The sequence below is a fragment of the Wyeomyia smithii genome, chromosome 3, assembly GCF_029784165.1.
Source record: "Wyeomyia smithii strain HCP4-BCI-WySm-NY-G18 chromosome 3, ASM2978416v1, whole genome shotgun sequence".
NCBI classification, from domain to species: domain Eukaryota; kingdom Metazoa; phylum Arthropoda; class Insecta; order Diptera; family Culicidae; genus Wyeomyia; species Wyeomyia smithii.
The window spans coordinates 192,182,523-192,202,514 of record NC_073696.1 but is presented as its reverse complement, the minus strand read 5'-3'; the positions used below and the strand labels follow the sequence as shown (position 1 = coordinate 192,202,514).

The following is a 19,992-nucleotide window of genomic DNA, read 5'->3' as shown; positions in this document are numbered from 1 at the left end:
ATGAGGTAGGCGTGCGGAAGCAAGCAACGAGTAGGGCCAATATTCCATCCTTCTACGGCTGGAAAACACTGCATTTCGATGCAGATGTTTTTGGGCAGGCAATTAGATGGAAGCACGAAGGGGGTGAACTGCTCCCGGATGTGGACCATCTAAATTCGATGCTGTCATGGGCGTGCGACGCCACGATGCCTAGGTCTCGTCCGCCTAGAGAGGGTAGGCCACCGACATACTGGTGGAGCGATACGATAGCAGGCCTGCGCAATGCATGCCTCCGTGCAAGACGGAGGATGCAGCGCGCACGTTCCGACGACCAAAGAGCGGAACGCGGTGTCGCATTCAGATCCGCTAAGGCAACGCTTAAGAGCGCAATCAGAGCCAGCAAACGAGCCTGTTTCGAACGACTCTGCGCCAGTGCCAATTCGAACCCGTGGGGTGACGCCTACAGGATCGTTATGACCAAGACTAGAGGTGCGCTAGCCCCGGCCGAACAATCACCAGCGATGCTAGAAACGATCATTCAGGGCCTCTTCCCAAGACACGAACCAAGTCCCTGGCCTCCGGCTGTCGAGTCACCACCTACCGTGAGTGACGGCAGCCGTGCAGAGGCTGACGATGCGGTAAGGGTGACGGAAGATGAATTGATCGAGATCGCAAACTCCCTGAAGGTAGGCAAGGCTCCGGGACCAGACGGAATCCCGAACTTGGCCATCAAGACGGCCATCAAAGAAGCCCCCGGGTTGTTCAGGGCGGTCATGCAGAAATGCCTTGACGACTGCCTCTTCCCGGACGTGTGGAAGCGCCAGAGGCTGGTGCTGTTGCCGAAGGTTGGGAAACCACCAGGTGACCCATCGGCATACAGACCAATCTGCCTGCTGGACACGGCGGGCAAGGTGCTTGAGAGGGTAATCCTCAATAGACTGGTGAAATATACAGAAAGTGAAAACGGTCTATCAAGCAACCAGTTCGGTTTTCGAAAAGGTAGGTCCACGGTGGATGCGATTCTCTCCGTCACTAGAACGGCTGAGGTTGCAATCCAACGCAAGAGGAGGGGCATTCGTTACTGCGCGATCGTCACGCTTGACGTGAAGAACGCGTTTAACAGTGCCAGCTGGGACTCCATAGCCTTAGCGCTACAGAGTCTCAGAGTGCCGACGTCGCTGTACGAAATTCTAGGCAACTACTTTCAGAATCGAGTGCTAGTGTATAACACAAACGAGGGTCAGAAAAGCATTCCAGTTACCGCAGGTGTACCGCAAGGTTCCATCCTGGGTCCGGTACTGTGGAACGCTATGTATGACGGCGTGTTAAAACTAACACTCCCTCCAGGGGTGGTGATCGTGGGCTTCGCCGATGACATAACTCTTGAGGTCTATGGCGAGTCTATTAGAGAGGTAGAGTTAAAGGCCGCGCTATCAATACGCGTAGTGGAAGACTGGATGCACTCCAGGAAACTGGAGCTAGCGCACCATAAGACTGAAGTTATTGTTGTTAATAACAGAAAGTCTGAGCAGGAGGCATCGATTAGTGCCGGTACATGCACTATCGCCTCAAAACGCTCGTTGAAGCTTCTGGGGGCTATGATCGACGACAAGCTCACGTTCGGGAGCCACGTCGATTACACCTGCAAGAAAGCTTCCATGGCTGTGGCAGCGCTGTCTCGCATGATGGCAAACAGCTCAGCGGTTCGTAGCAGCAGGCGCAAAGTCCTTGCTAGCGTGACCACGTCCATACTCAGGTATGGAGGACCAGTGTGGTCCAAGGTATTGAGTACCTCGTGCCATCGCGGCAAACTCGAGAGTACGTACAGGCTAATGTGCCTAAGGGTCGCGTGCGCATACCGAACAGTGTCGTACGAGGCGGTTTGCGTCCTGGCTGGCATGATGCCCATCAGCATCATCGTCAAAGAGGATGTAGAATGCTTCGACCAACGCGACACGAGGGGTATTCGCAACACCATACGGTCATCCTCAATGGCCAGGTGGCAGCGGGAGTGGTCCAACACTACAAAAGGTAGATGGACACACCGACTCATTCCAGAGTTAGCAGGCTGGATTAATAGGCGCCATGGGGAAGTAACCTTCCATCTAACACAGATCCTGTCAGGCCATGGCTGCTTTAGGCAGTACCTGCATAGGTTCGGGTACGCCGAGTCCCCTATGTGCCCCGCTTGTACGGGTGCGGAAGAAAGCGCAGAGCATGTGTTCTTCACATGTCCGCGCTTCGAGCGGGTACGGTACGAAATGCTGGCAATAAGTGGGATGGACACCACGCCAGAGAATATAGTGCGTAGGATGTGCGAAAATAGGGAAATCTGGGATGCGGTCATCACGGCAGCATCACAGATCGTTAGTATTTTGCAGGGCACCAATCGACGGGAAACCATCGACGTGCCCCAGTTAGTTAACGGTTAACTAACTGGCCTGTATAGGCTGCTCTGCTACCCATAGAGGTAAGTGCGATAAGCACGACGGGCCCTCTCCCTGAAGTAATGCCTAACGGCGGTCCCGGGGAGACAAAGGGCTTTAGCTGTTCAGCTTAGGTTGCTCAGCATGGGTAAAAGCACCCAAAGCAGCCAGCAGCACCAGTACAGCAGCACCAATACAGCCAGCAGCAGTGAGCCGGGTGTGAGATCACTCAGCACAGCGCACGACTCGACTGTCAACTGATGGCCTTGAATTAGAAAGATCTATTCACTGTGCACAGATCAAAACTGCAGCTGGTATTTTGCACCAATACAGCCAAAGTTGCGAGCCGAGTACAGAACGTAGCGACACAACTCACAATCTAGTTGGCCTTTAGCGCGAATAATACACTCTTTTGTTTGGCTATTCGTACACACGGACCGGATTGTAATAGAACGACCACTTTGCACGTCCGTTTCTGTCGAGTGTTCGACGTGGAATGATTTTGGAAGCTTTCGTTATTTTTGATATTGCAGAGAAAAATCATACCATAATGCCTATTTTTTTATCCATGTGCTGTAATAAGTTGTGCCTGGTGCTGGTAACAATATTTGCTATAGAAATGAACAAACTTAAACAAGATTATGCTCTACCAAAAATAGCTTGCAAATTACCTAAACGTTAGACTGTACAGTAAACCTGGGAGAGTATATTTAGTTCCTTTAAAAGTGAAACACGCATATTTGTTTGCTAAAGTAAGTAATGTATTTGTCGAATAACATCAGCAGTTTCAATAGGTAACTTCGAAACAGGAGTAATTCAAGATACTTTTTCACAATTATCGATTTTATTCTATCATGGCGAAAACTGGTGCTATGGCCAAAACCGGTGCTTCTATTTAACTCTGAATAAAACGAATTCATTATTTGAATAATGTCGAAACCGGAATAGGCAAACATGACAAGCTATGTTGAACAAAACGATCAACAAGTTCCAGCAAAAAATCGTAGCAATCAACAATTCCAAAGAAGCAAAAGTTGCTGTACTTCGAAGACAGCTCATATAGGGTAATCGCTCCATTATTCATCTCAACAGGTTGGTGCACCTATATTCATCTTATTTCTCTCATTTGTCCAATATACCGTCAAATTTCTAAAAATTTTTGAAAGTAAATCTATTTGCTTCTCGATTTTCTCAAGTAGCTAAAAGTTTTACGTTAAAAATATGGTAAAATTTGACGATAAATTGATCAAAAAGGCGTGACGAGATGAATATAGGTACTGAGATGAATATGGGAGCGTTTACCCTACTATATTATTTGTTGAGTTGAAAATAAAAAAAAATCATCTTATTAAATAAATCTTATTAAAAGCAAAGCCTTGATGCTACATTCCGATTCGGAACTCGACCTTCTGTTCGCAGCCAACTGTTAAGTGTACAGGACAATTGCGAGGCTGGCGCTACGATCCTATTGACACTAACAGTTTCTCCCGAGTCGAGATTCGAACCTACGACGACTGACTTGTTAGGCCGCAATCGAACCTTGAGACCAGCTGGGAGGGTAAATATATCTTATTAAATGGACTAAAGAATCACAAGTATTCGCCGGTTCTTACTCTTCTAAAAGTTTGTATATTTAGGAACGAACGAACATTTATTTTATTCGAAAAATAATTTTTATGCCGTTACAATTTGTTTCACTTTGTTTGGTACACAATTAATTGTTTTAGACTATCCGAAAAACTTTTATCTTCGAGACATCAAATGTGGTTATGCTGTTATTATCGTTTGAAATTAGACGCAATATTTGCCAGTTTCATTATCAATTTTACAAAATGCATTCCAATATGGAAAACACAGACGTGATCCCACGTTTATATTGCGAATATGGAAATGCTGCATACCTTGCTAACAATATTTGTGCTTCTCAAAAGTGCCTCAAAAGTTAAAACACTAAAACTGAAACATGACTTTTCCTGGTGAGGAAGGGTACATAAACAAACAAGTAAAAGTGTCTCTTTGTTGCATAGTGATGCTTTGTCTTCAATCATTCAAAGTGAAATAACGTTTCCTTATCCAGTGCCTACTTTTTTATCAAACCCTTACACCATTTTCTACTCATCGAGTCTTTCAAAATTCATCTTTTTGTCGCGAATTAAAATTCAAAATTTTCCATTGAGCAAAATCCAATTCTACCCATGCTGTTTTTTAGGATGAAGAGGTGCTTCACCAGTCCCCGTGGTTCTGTGGTTAGCGATGTCGGTCGGATAGCTCTCCCACACGGTTGTGATATCGGGATCGATTCCCGATCAGGTTGAGGATCTTTTCGAACTGAAAATTTTCTCGACTCAGCACTGGGCACGGTGTATCGTTGTACTTATCCTACAACATGCAAAATGTGCCAAAAAACATGATCGATAACGAATTCTCTCAACTTATCTAGTTGATCGAGACCGCTATTAGCCTTCCAGGCTAGCGTGCGATCTTATGTTGTAGGTGCTTTACAGACAACTGTATTCAAGCAACCATTATTTTTTAACGATTTAAAGGTAAATTCACAACGCTTCTCCTCGGTGTAATACATAATTTAAAACACTCTTTTTTAAGAAAGAAAATTATTACTGGAATTTACCGCATCAGGCCATCAAATCGATTAACTCCAATCGCGTGTACTTCCCATTGTAAGAAACACATTGACAGGCTATTGTAATTCTACGTCAACTTGCGGTCGTGTCTAATACACATACTTTTCAACTTTTAAACATAACAAACTGATAGCTCCTGTTACATTTTTTCTAACTGACCAGATAGTAGCTTAAAACTATAATCAAATGTTTGTTTGATTGTTGATGATGTTTGATTTTTTTTACACAAATATAGTGACACGTGTTCGTAAGTTGATACAGAACGGTAGCTCATGGTTGCTCCATTGGAATTTATTTTCAGGCCCAGGAGACAGCACTGAACGATACCAGCTTCTACGAGGATAATGAGTTGTTCTACCGCCATTCGGCCACCATGACCGTCGTGTACTGCGTAGCCTATTTCGTAGTGTTCCTGGTCGGTCTGGTGGGTAACAGTTTCGTAATCGCCGTCGTGTTCCGAGCGCCCCGGATGCGTACCGTAACCAACTTTTTCATCGTGAATCTAGCTGTGGCCGATGTGCTTGTGATAGTTTTCTGTCTACCAGCGACACTCATGAGCAACATCTTCGTGCGTGAGTATTCCGATATTGATAACCTAATTGCTTTGAATACCGCTTGCGAATAATAATTAATTCAATTTAATAGCGTCCTAGAGAACAAATTAATTTGTAGGTGTAAGGTGATATATTTACACGATTTTACTAGGGTTCAAGATAAGTTAAGGAAAGCTTCTTCGTATGTGATGAAGACAAGAAAAAAGGCAAGTTTATATTTATTCTGTTAATCATGACTAGCAATTTTTGCTAATAATAATATTATTTTATAGCATATTGAGTAGAAATTTCAATTAAGTACCAATACAGATGTTGGTGCGTAATCATAATCATGAATGGTTCCATGAAGTGGCACAGTAAGCAGCTATTTAGTAAGGGAAAGAAAAAATGCAACATTATTTTCCAAATACTAATTACTTCTGCGAATATGTCAACAGGGCAAGTGACATTGCCTTGTATTGAGAATTTTGCACTGATAGTGGTATCGCTGACATCGGAGCCTCAGCCGATGTAATTTGAAATCGAATTGTCAACACATGAAAGTAACTTATTTGAAATTGTAATCTCTCACTCGGGATGCGGTACCAAGTTGGAAACGACAATGCGCTAACAATGTATGCCATTGCCGCGTGGCACATTGTACCGTAAGCAAGCAACGGTAGACTTCTGTTCGCGTTTTTTTTTGTTGCACCCGAGCAAAATTCCGGAGGATAGGAAGTTTACAAATAAACCCACACGACTCCGAGGACGTAGAGTGGTTTCGGATCAGAACACTGAATGCGACAAAGCAAAATCAGATTATGTCCATGACTATACTACTGACTATTTCGATGCAGCGGATTGATGTCAATATTACTATTGCAGATATCTATACGACAGCAAACAATGTGTTATTGTAGAAGTCAAACTCCTCGAGTTTGCGATATTCAGCATCCTGATCAACGAAATATATCAGGATTTACTACATAACTTGATATTTAATGAACTGTTTGTACCAACAGTGTTTTAAACTTGATCTTGTTGATAGTTAAAATATCAAAAACCCTATCAAATTTATCCATTGATTTTTACAAATAACAGTTTTGTTAGGTTTTCTGCAGGAACAGATCAGAATGTTTCTTTTAAATTTTGTTATATATACCTATGTTGCAATATTATTAATATTAAATTATTTCCAACTTGCACATCAAAACATGTTTTAATGTTTAAACAGGCCTTTTCCAAAATGCATCAGTCTCTTTTTAGTTCGTAACAAAAATCAAGATATATTATAGTCTTGATCAGTGACGTAGCGAAGGGGTAAGGAGTTTGGGGTTCGACCCCTCCAAAACATTTGATCTTTAATTTTTTATCGATAGTAAGGTTTTGCATTACTGTTTATTAGAGTGCAAATGGGTTGTATGGAAAGAACTTGACCTTCAAATTCAATTTAGCAGTAGGGTGCTTAGTCTTTTCAGAAAAAGTTCGCATGCAAAATTTCGGCTTAATGGTACTTCCACATCAAAGTAGCATCGAAGCGGTCAAAGTTTCACTAAGGTATACGATCGATGAAAAAATGCACAGAAATTGTCGAAATGAAATTATCGCGATCAAACTTTTTTTGAAACCAAATGTCTTAGAATAGCGATAAAGTTTTCAGAAGGGTTAAAGCTTCGCTTTTTTTAGCGGTTAGAAAAAATTGAGAATTTTTGGCATTGAATCTTCGAGATCGGGTGTATTCTCAAAAAAAAAAAAAAAAATTAAAGGGTATGTGCTTGAGTGCACAAACATAGGCTTGCCGTGGTACTATGGTGGGTGTAAAGATTTAATTGTGCCATAGCCATAGTATATAACACACACCAAATGTACAAATACCATACACAATAATCCATGAACATTTCACAAAAAAACACATACACCTGTCATAAACTACAGCATACAAATACCAATACCCACATGAATGCATAACAGTCACACGTCACACACACATACACACATACACGCACACGCACACACACTTACACGTTACTTACACGCACACACACTTACACGTTACTTACACATACACACACTTACACGTTACTTACACATACACACACATACACGTTACTTACACATACACACACATGCACGTTACTTATACATATACACACATACACGTTACTTACACATACACGTTACTTACACATACCCACACATATACAAATATACACGCAAACGCCACTCACACATATACACACACGCTATTCACACACCCACATACACGCTATTCACGCATCCACACATACACACCCACAACGATATCTGAATTAGATTACCACTGGTGGGGTCCAACTCAGATCGAAGGGAAGCCGAACTGTTCGCCTTGACGGTCGACCAGGGAATGATCTTCTCTCAACACGGAATGTCCTTTTATAGCGTCACTCAGTGTGGGGAATTTGGGGAAGAACCAATCACGTGGGAGCATCTCTTCTTTCTTTCTTCGTCGCTTACGTTGGGTGATGAATGCGATGCCAATTAGCTGGCATTGCTAGCCAATGACTGAATGCGTGAAATCATTTCGTCTATGTTTTTGAAGTCTGCGTTAGGGAAATATCTTTGCCAGAGGTTTGTAAAACAGAATTTCCCGTACGTGCGGAGAAAACAAAGACCACCCGGATTCAAGTCTGTTGCAAGAATGATTTTATCAAACAAATTCTACTGAAACCCCTGAGAGTAAAAATTCTTTTCCGATTTTTCCCCCTGTTCTTTTCTAACTTTTCATTTCTTGGCTTCGAAAACGTTAACGATATTGTTTTTACGTTGCCTACTCAGTTTGCTCGTCATTGGTTTTCCCATGGACAACAGGGTGTCTAGTAAGTTTCAACACTTCATTCTATACTGTATCTCAGGGAAAGAGGCTGCTGCACGATTGAAATGTAATTTAGCAAGGGTACTTTTTTTGAGAAGACACAACTTTTGAGACCTACTGGTAAACAAAATTCCAAAAATCGATTTGGATATTGCATAGGTTTAAATAGCACGTGCGTTGACGAGCAAGCGGTATCGTTAATGATAGCAAAAAAACACATAATCTTCTAAGTTGTTCTCTCCGATTCTCTCTCTTTAATATTCTCTCGCACTCATTTCTCCACTACAACGCAACCCGTATCGAGAGTGTGTGATGTAAGCGCGCCAAGCCATTGCTTTTCTCATGCCGTTTTGTAACTTGATAGTATTTGATTTAGGCTACTCCCTCACTCTCAACCTACCTCTCTCTTCAATACTCTCAAAATTCAATTTTTATTTTCAAGGCAAAGCAAAGCCTTGGTGCTACATTCCAATTCGGAACTTGACGTCCTGTTTGTTATGCACAGACTCCGCAGCCGACTATTACACGTGTACACGACAATTGCGGGGCTAGCGCTACGATCCTATTGTCTCTCCCGAGCCGAGACTCGATATATTGATCAGGAACTCAGGAAGTTTTTATTTATTACGGCTGAATGACAGGTTTACAGTAAAGCGTAAGCGTAGTAATCTACACAGTCGACAATACAGTTACGAAATAAAAACATAGAGAGACTAAATTATATTGATTTAGAATCTGTAATGTCTATTGATTGATAGGATAAAAATGTGAAACATTCGAAGTTTTATATCTGATATATCGATAAAAATTCCAGTATCTTTGCCATATAAAGTAACGTAAGCATTTTATTTCGTATTCTTAGGGTAGTATTTGGCTTGTCTAAATAAAACCTTATAAATATTTAAGTGTACCATAACAGAATTTGATTAAATCCCGTACTTAGTACACTAATGTCGCTTTTTACGCGGGGGATACGCCACGTAAAAAAACCACGTAAAAAACCGCGTAAATTCCGGAATCCGCGTAAATTCTGCAATCCGAGTGAAGAGAAACCGAAATCCGCGCAAAAAAAAATACTGCGTAAATTCCGGAGCCCGCGTAAAAAAACCGCGTAAATTTCGGAATCCGCGTAAAAAAACCGCTTAAATTCCGGAATCCGCGTAAAAAAGCCGCGTAAAAAGCGACCTTAGTGTATATCAAAATTATTATAGGCATCATGCTTGTCATTCTCCTCAGTATGTGAAAGGAGTGGAGAAAAAATTCACTGCGCACTTCCCTTCCAGTATGTGCCTGCGTGTAGCAAATACTTTCACCACACTGCTGCTTCCTCCACTCCAAAGTGTCTCAACCAGCTTACAGAGAGACAAACACACTTCCAGCTCACCCCACATCTGATAGAAACGAGAGGGGTGAATCACTTTACAGAGAAAACGCAGAAATACACAACAGTGTCCACTGGCGAGTAGTCCGGAAGGTGAAAAAAAACCTACCGGGCAAAAATGTAGTCCTCGTGTAGCTACGAACGAATTCCACTAGAGTAAATTCGACCGGCACGAGCAACGCAGTCTATTTTTTTTCTCCCAATCTCTTTTCCTCTTCTGCCATGCTTAAGAAACCAACTGTGAAACGCACCGCAGATAGCTCTGCAGTGTAATTATCGTGCGTGATGTCCACACGTGTGAGAAAGTACACCATAGTTCATTGTCTCGCAAGAGAGAGATTTCAGATTTCACCGCAGTGCGTTCAGGTAGCTCAACAGATAAAAATCGTTTGTCACTCTCTTCTAGCATGAGCGTATTGATTTGCTCTTTAGTGTGACGGCAGTTGTTTCCGCAGTGCAAGATGTTCTCCTGCACTCTAGAGGTTTTCTGAGGAGAAAAGACAAGCATGATAGGCATTGTTATTTCTATCAAGTTCAGATATATTTGTGTTATACGTGTTATAATCGTTCGATCGGAATATCTCATGCTAGTGGTGTAGTGCTTATAGTATATCCTTTTTTGGAACTTATTCCTTCATTAAGACAGAATTGCTTGGAAGAAAAATAAGTATAACTATTTCGAGACACAATTGAATGCAACATGGAAAATAGAGTATTAAGAAAATAATTTTTGAATTACCTATTAACCATGATAGATCCTTTACATCACAGCCAAAGGATTTAGAATTCATAACACAACATTTCAAAGAATCAATCGATGGTAATTGATAATTATTTGAATGTACTCAAAGTATTCGAGTGGTGGATGATTTTCATCCGCGTCGTTCGCATAGGATCGCGGTGTTTGACAAGAAAATTACTCAATGTTCGTTTTCGTAATGAGTAAGCTTCGCGCGCAACATCGTTCGATTTTATCACTCATCGCGTAGACATCAAGGACGGACGGTTTCCGCTCCGGCCGCTTGCAAAATATCGCGGTGTTTGTGAAGAAATATACTCTTCCACTGGCGTAGCGTGATGAGGGGTGACACCCGCGTGAATATTTACATACGTGGAATCTTCAAAACGGTGACATCCGCAAGAATAATTATCAATTAACATGTGTTTCATATTGGACGAGGTGATACCCGCGAAAATTATATACACCTAGGAGGTAGGAGAGGTAACACGTTAATTTTCCGCCCAAGTGTCACCTAGTCACGCTACGCCACTGTACTCGTCATTCGTCTCTATGATGAGTTGATTACGCGCGTAACATTGTTCGATTCCGTCAAATACCACGGTGACACAACCCTTCCTCTCCGTCGCAGTCGTGGAGATGCAGAGGTAAACTCGGTCTCCGACAACAACGACTGTTACACTTCCTTCCTTACGCTAACGATCGTAAGGACGTGGCCGGCGCCGTTATCGATCCATACAAAGCGGTAGTTGCTGAATTGTTGTACATTTTACACATACACGTGTAACCTCACTAGCTCAGATCTATCACGGAGGAGCAACTACGAAATGTGTGGTCGTCAAGCTCAAACCAAAGGATTTAGAGTTCAGAACACAACACGTTTGTATTGTGTCAACAAGGTTGTAAGGTTGAGTGGTTGTAAGTTGATGTCAATTCTTTCCAAACTTTACCATGATTGCATCAGTTGTAATATGAATCACATTGCACGGTTTGGAATAGAAATCCTCAATATTATCAAATTATTTTGTTCTGCGACCAACCCGAAGCTAAGATTTCTTAATCATACCATTCCACTAGTCTTAAATAATTCGAACAGACTGTTCTTTATTACAAAGTTTCTCTATTTTCACAACTGACGACATAATACTTAGGGGTTTTTTATGGGTAGCAAAAGATAGGGTAGGAAACCTACTTGATTGATTATTTTTAATTGATATTTATTACAGGATTTTTTTGCGTTGAACAGTATTTTATATATTCGTGAGACAGCTAGTTAATCAGAGTTTAGTTCTTCTTTAGGTTAAAACTGTCGATATTGGTTCAAGTTCGGGAGTTTAAGGCCCATTTTCTTCGACTGATTGAAATAGGCTTAAGCTGTTTCTTACCCTAGTATGAAATAATTACTGGTTATAGGGAGGCAACTGTCTCTGGAACGTTGCACGTTCTCAGGACGATCCCATTGTTCTCTAAAATTTATCATCGATGGGGTTTATAAACATTTCAATAAATATAGAATGTTTCACACCACTTGAATGTAAAAAATCTTTCTATCAGTTGTAGTTAACGACACTTTTTGAATTTTATATCCAATGGTTTATTTATTACAAGGGCAAAATACAGCGGTAATGAATAATTTTTCTTCTTAAAACATTAATCTATTATTTAAATTATGTAACATCCTCATGCCTGGGGCCCTACATTTATATATTGCCATTCCTTCCGAAATGTAATTGCAAAATATCCTGAACTCCAACAATGGTAGAATAAAATGAAACTGCAAAACACTCTGTGCACTGCGAGGCCAACTATAACTTTTAGATATCAGAATTGATGTGTCAACTTTTTTCGGAACTGTAAAACTTATACACTAGTATACCGAGCACAAACGATGCTGTGGCGTCAGCAATAGGATTAGGTATCTGCCGCCGGTTTTTGTCTAGAAAGTGACAAATTTCAGAAGGGAATAGTTTGAGTCAAAGGGTGTTACGCTCTTTTACTGCATTATTTATCGCAGAAGACGAAGCTCACAGAAGGGCAATCGAAAAAGTTATTTCCATGGTATAAGGATTGTTCAAAGCAATCAAAATGTTACCGGCTAATTGGAGTCGACGATGTCTGCTCAAGAATTCTAACTTTTGCCACTAGGACTTTCGTAGTCTTGTTGTCTTCTTCTAACAGTACAAGTACGACAGGCACGTTTCTAACTATCAGTGATTTGAAATAGGGTAATTTTTCAGAATATTGGGTAGTTAAAAATAAATGATATCGTTTTTAAAATTGGCTAATACTATAATTATAATATAGGACTCTCAAACAACAGCGGACATCATTTTAAATTAAATTATCCTATTGATATACAGTCGAATATAAATGAAATCTCATCTTACCGATTTTATTCAATTCATCCAATTAATCTCAACTGTATGTTACCTGTGCAGACCAAGACTTGCGAAGGTATCTCCAAATTAAAACACGGTGGTACACTACACTGGAACGAAAATATTCAATTTGATGAAAACATTGGACCATTTCCTCGGAATGCCATTTGTACCCTTCATAAAATGTCATTAAATTGCATCCTTGCACTAGTGGAATGGTTATTCAATTACAAAACCCGTCCAATCGTAACTTCATTTTGTCCCCCAAATTCGATTGCCAGCTCAATGGTTATTTTTGTGTCTTTGGACTATGCCTCTTATTCGCCCGCGTGGATATGAGGATTCGAGATCCAAGTAGGTACATATGCTTAGGTTAGGACGACTGCTGCTGTGGCGCTGCAAATCAATTGGAAAATCTACAAACTACTTTCTCATCCGTCCCTCGCTCTGCACTAGCCGTTGCAAATGGTCTCAACGCGCTGTCATCATGCTCCACTTTGATAGTGAGCATCCGTCGAGCCCAACTGATTGCTGCCGCGTTTTCCGAATGACAGTTGTCTTTCTTGTTGAAGGAAAGAATAGTAAATTAATTGTAAGAAAAAGGAGGGAAAATCTAAAAAACATTCGGATTACGCGAATTTTACAGACATTGATTTTTATTGAAATAACTATGAAGGTTTGAAATACTTAAAGTAAAGCAACTCATAACCAAGCGTTTAAAACAAAATAACGTAAAGAACAAATTTTAATTCATTTTGTATTTTTTAACTTTTGGAAAAAATGTATATTTCTTGTAAGTTCGTCCAATGTATCGGTTTTAGGCAGCTCTTTAATTTTTCATAAATACAAAACATCAAATTTTATTAAAAGAAAGGGATTTCCATTCCAAAACTACAGAATAGTGCGTATCGACATACTTTCGAAACATAGGTCGTGTAAGTAGAACTCAGTATTAGTTCACTGAACGATCTGAAATTTAGAGGTGGCATTCCGAACGACGAGGACAATTATATATAATGTAATTTGATAGCAACAATAATGATAATGTAAAGATTTATCAACATAGGCTTCTTTCCATTTGATACACATGGTCTCAATAATATGTTTGAAGTGAGAAGCGTTGAGCTCCTCGAAATAGCTATCAATCGTAATCCAAAGGGGCTAGATCTGGTAACAAGAGTGCGTGAGGAAGGAGATGCAATAACGCATATATGAACTGGTGCAGTGTGTGGATAAAACTAACATTTTCTTTATTACCCAAAAAGGTAGTTTTTATTTGAATCATCGTTATGTGAATTTTATTTAGTATTTTTATGTGGTCTCATTTGGTCGTCGAATGCAAGCTTCGTCTTCACAGCTCTTTTGGCCTCAGCCAATTTCTGCCATCTAATATTTTACTGTTCAAGGCTAAAAATCAATTCACATTTTTTTTAACAAAACAACGCCATCTTTGAATCAGGAAAAAGACGAATGAGATTACTCTCGTGGGTCGTTCCGTAAACGTATCATTATTTGTTGAAATTCTAATGTAGATTTCAACGAAGAGCAACTTTCAAAATTATATTCCAAGCCGGTAGTATATAAAACGCTTTCTTCGGTTATAAGCGAGTATAATTTTCCTAAAACAATATGTTGTATCATGATATTACAGTGCAATTTCTTTCAATAGGGCCCGTTCCTAAACTACGTGGTCATAAAGAGGGGGACGGAGGGGTTTGTCAAAAGACCACGAAAGACCACGCACGGGGGTGGGGCGGGGGGTTAACGAAATGACCACGTGGTCTTTTTTCCTGACTTATAATTTATTGTGTCTACCAATTCAAGAATGGAGCTTTTGCACGGTGCTCCCACAGACCGTTATTATAAAAAAAATGCACCAAAGAATCTGAGTACACCATTCGATTCGATTTGACGTCCAGAATGTCTGGTCAAAATTTCAAAATCATCGTATGGTACATTTTTGAGTTATGCCCTTTTGAAGGTCGAAAACTACAAAAAAGTGATATAAAAACGATGAAATACTTATTGTAAAGCACGTTTTTCAACCACCATTTCATGAAATAACTTCCAAAATAGGTTCTACACATTCCAAGAGTCATATTTAAAAGACATTAACAATTGGTAGAAAGATTTATTTGAAAATCCCACAGTGGACAGTGGTCTAAGCTCGAAAAATCGAGATCGTCCTAGATTTGACTGTGAAAAATTGATTTTATGTACTCGATGTCTTCAGCAAAATTGTTTCATGGAATAAGACCTTACTTTTGGCGTTTTTAGTTTTTCGATCAATCCACCTAACAGTTATATAAAACAAATATTTTTTCTAATTTTCAATATACCAGATTGCTTCCTTCGGCAAAGTTATGGAAAATTTCAAAAGAAAAACAATTGCTGAACACTGCGATGTCCTATCTGTACGTTGGACACGACCAAATAGAGTTTTTTGTGGAACACTCCTCCTCAAAATCATTATTTTGTTTATAATTTTGTCTGTAATGGTCAAAACAGTGCAAAATGTTCTAAGATTTTATTCATTCAACTAAGATTCTCTCAAGACTTTATAAAATTAATTGTTTTGACAATCATAGAAAAAGTTATAGACAAAAAACTGATTTTAAGGAGGGGTGTTCCACAAAAAACTCTATTTGGTCGTGTCCAACGTACAGATAGGACATCGCAGTATTCAGCAATTGTTGTTCTTTTAAAATTTTCCACAACTTTGCCGAAGGAAGCAATCTGGTATATTGAAAATTAGAAAAAATATTTTTTTTATCTAACTGTTAGGTGGATTGATCGAAAAACTAAAAACGCCAAAAGTAAGGCCTTGTTCTATTGAACAATTTTGCTGAAGATATTGAGTACATAAAATCAATTTTTCACAGTCAAATCTAGGACGATCTCGATTTTTCGAGCTTAGACCACTGTCCACTGTGGGATTTTCAATTAAATCTTTCTACCAATTGTTAATGTCTTGAATATGACCCTTGGAATGTGTAGAAACTATTTTGGAAGTTATTTCATGAAATGGTGGTTGAAAAACGTGCTTTACAATAAGTATTTCGTCGTTTTTTATCACTTTTTTGTACTTTACAACCTTCAAAAGGGCATTACTCAAAAATGTACCGTACGATGATTTTGAAATTTTGACCAGACATTCTGGACGTCATAACGAATCGAACGGTGTACTCAGATTCTTTGGTGCATTTTTTTTATAATAACGGTCTGTGGGAGCACCGTGTTTGTATTTTAGAAATATAGAATGTACTGAAAGTTTAATAATAAAAAAGTAGAAAATTTTAGCGAATTTTTGGCACTTGACAAATGAAAAGACCACGTAGTTGAAGTCGCAGCTTAGGCTAAATTTAAGAACTAAAAACAATCCATAATGTGGACTGACCGACTGTGAAGTGCTTTATCTTGATTAATGATTAACGCTGGACCAGAAGGCTGAGAGAATGTGATGCTAACCTAATTTTATGATTGATTGCAGTACACTGGGGTCTTTTTTACGCGGGTTATTTTAAGCGGTTTTTGTATACGCGGTTTTTTTACGCGATTTTCTGCTATAACACGGATTATTTTTACGCGATTTTTTAATAAACGCGGATTATTTTTACGCGATTTGGAAGATTATTTTTTCGCGGTATCAAATAAGTGTAGTATAAGTGAGTCTGATAAAGTAAAAAATCAATCTTATGGTTCATGACAATAAGATTTTCTTTTTTAGCAATCTGAATAATGCATATTTTTAAAAAATTTGCTGTTATTATCAAATGGTAGGCAATTTCCGTTGATTCTGGAAAAAGGAACAAAAATACACTGTTGTATAGCGATACGAGCCAGGGTCGTTGGGATGAACTTCCGATTAAGGAACGAAAGCTTAAAAATATATTAAAATCATTATAAAAAGTCATTGTCTTATATCAATGAATTTTCATTTTGGAAGCACTATAAACTCATTTTGTGTGTTTTGTTACTATTTTTATATAATTTTTCAAGTTAATATTTACTTACGTGCTATTATTTTTAATCGGATCTCTCAATTGAATAGGGTTTTTTACGCGATTTTTTAAAATTGCGCGGTTTTTTTATACGAGGATTTTTTCAACGCGGTACAACCAACCGCGTGAAAAAAGACCTCAGTGTATTGTATTTTAATTTAGATTTTAGTTAATTGTATCTCTGAAGCCTAAGAACAATTCTCCTTCAATAAACTTCACTTTACTAAGTATAGAACAATTATATAATAGATTCTGATAGATATAACATGAAACTGATTATTTAATTGATCGCATGGAAAATCATTATAGTCCTCCTTCTTGTGTTGATTTTGTTTGTCGAACTTGTCATTCTTTTGCAATGTCAGCATTTCGTTATACGACCTATGTTCCTTGTGAGAGGTGCGCACAGGCCGTCATGGTCAACATTATTGAACTTTTTGACATGTGAGGCACTTGATACACACAAACTGTAACTGTAGCCTGCTCCTTTTGTGAGTTACATTAACAATATCATGCTTGAAAAGTTAAAGGGTATGTGCCCAAGTGCACAAACGTAGGCTTCACGTGGGACTATACTCAAACTATAAAATACATATTATTTGCGTACCATACACTATACTATACAAATATACGTACCATACACACCTATACGAACAACATATAAATATCATACACAACAAACTATGCAAATATCACAAGAACACATACCCCTATGATAAACCATACAATACGAATACCAATACACCCATAAACTGCCCATAAATGCATAACAACAACAACAACAACATATCGCACGGCTAGCCTTGGGGCTAATAGCGGTCTCGATCAACTAGATTAATTGAGAGAATATGTTATCGATATTGTTTTTGGCACATTTTGCATGTGTAGGATAAGTACAACGATACACCGCGCCCCAGTGCTGAGTCGAGAAAATTTCCTGCTCGAAAAGATCCTCGACCCGATCGGGAATCGAACCCGATATCATAACCGTGTGGAAGAGCTGGCCGACCGACATCGCTAACCACAGAGCCACGGGGAACACCCATAATTGTATAACAGTCCCATGTAATTACTCATCACTTTTGAAATAAACCTCAAAAATACGCTATATATACACACGCTACACACATACACACGCTACAAACATACACACGCGCTATACAAACATACACACGCGCTATACAAACACACGCACGCTACACACACATACATACATACGTCCATAAACACACATACACACATACATGCATACACGCAACTCACACACACACTACTCACACACGCACACTACTCACACACACACACTATCCACACACACGCTACTCACACACATACACGCTACTCACACACATACACGCTACTTAAACACACACATACATGCGTGGTATATATTACACATTATACCTGCGCAAATTCGACAACATCCAAACGGCTCCCAAGTCTTCCAATGGTCCCTTCCAACGGCTTCCAACGAGGCCCATTGCCGGGCACATCCAGTTTCGAAATGTATTCCAACAACGATATCTAAATTGGATTACCACTGGTGGGGTACAACTCAGATCGAAGGGAAGTCGAAATGTTCACTTTGACGGTTGACCAGAGAATGAGCTTCTCTCCCTTCTGAATGTCCTTTTATAGCGTCACTCAGTATGAAGAACTTGGGTGGTTGGGGAAAGAACCAATTACGTGGAAGCAGCAATTGGCTGGCATTGCTAGTCAATGACTAAATGAGTGAAATCATTTCGGCTATGTTTTTGAAGTCTGCGTTAGGGAAACAAGCCAATCGTATGGGAAATGTATGAGGATATTTGACCTTGAAACTTTTCCGTAATTTTCACGTAGTGATAGGGAATCGGCAAGTTATCATGTTATACAAATTTGAGAGCTAATAGCATCTGAAAACTTGCATTCCTCTAACCAAACACGTTACGTGTTTTTTTCAATTTTCGTTTTTAGTTAGTGAAGAAAAACATAGTAGTTAATTCTTCTGCCACAAAATAAGGCAAAAAAATATATTTTTTTGAGCTTCTGCTCGTCTATCTTTATTCACTTATGACTTAAGACTAAACTACAATTCTTTTAATACTCTTATATATAGCATCGCAGCGAGTGTTTGTTTATGCTTCCTGTTTATGCTTTGTATAATCAAAAGATAGTCTAAACACTACTGGTGAGAAATAGATTATTTTCATTCTGGGAATTCTGCTTTATGCTGATTTGACGACGATGATGGTGGTCCTGATGAGATAAGGTGGCTTGCCGGATATTGGTGACGTGTTCTGCTTAACTCTTCCCCTCTTAAGTAACTTTGTCCTCAAAGTTGAACGGTTCGAAAAGGTGATGACATATTGATGAATGATTCGATTTCCTTCTTTCGTTCTTCTGATAAATCTGTGGTTGCTATCTCTTGGTCCGTGATAATGAGATCATCCTTTTTGGTGGTAGAAGTTTCTATTGTTGTAAGTGCAATGTCTTTGTTCTCGGTGCTTGGTATATTAATTTTTGTGTTGATTATTGTCTTTCTGGAAAGATAGAAATATATCCCTATCACAGAGATGATTGAAATTATCGTTAATCCTCCGAATGATCCGAATATGTTGAGTTTCCATGTTAGTGAATTATTTTCTAGTTTTAATATTTCAAGTTTCTCTCGGTGCTCCAGTGTTAGATTTCGTAGATAAGCTGCGGGAGGTGAATCTAGTGTGTCTGTTTCGGTTACCAATAAGCCAGTTGTGGGGTGATACGGTCGTCCAGGTATAAAAGCTTCGAAATTAGAGAATAGTTCTCCGTTGATTTGTATGTCGCTGTCTTCGAATTGGATTAGAAATGAGCCATTCAGCTGCTTATTTGAATTGCTGCAATTAGATGAAATTTCTATGTGTGCGTCATTGATTAGAATAGAGGCGTCGTTAATTCGTTTGACTAAGCCTCTTAAGTAGACTTTTTCGAAGGTGCAATTGGAATGTTGTCCTCGTATGAGCCGGTCTATGCAGTTATTGGGTAATGTTAGACAGGTGGTTTCGCACAGGTAGTAGTTGCTTTGGTCCTCGCATGGTTGTTTT

General features: G+C 39.4%; 1 protein-coding gene across 2 annotated transcripts in view; it reads left to right on the top strand.

Moving 5' to 3' along the window:
• LOC129732327 (neuropeptide SIFamide receptor-like) overlaps nucleotides 1-19,992 on the top strand; it is a 321,404-nt gene that overhangs the window by 34,159 nt on the left and 267,253 nt on the right. For both annotated transcript variants that reach the window (XM_055693132.1, XM_055693133.1), the window contains one exon: nucleotides 5,349-5,619. In XM_055693132.1, coding sequence (XP_055549107.1) covers nucleotides 5,349-5,619 — 271 coding nt within the window. The remainder of the gene's footprint in view (nucleotides 1-5,348; nucleotides 5,620-19,992) is intronic.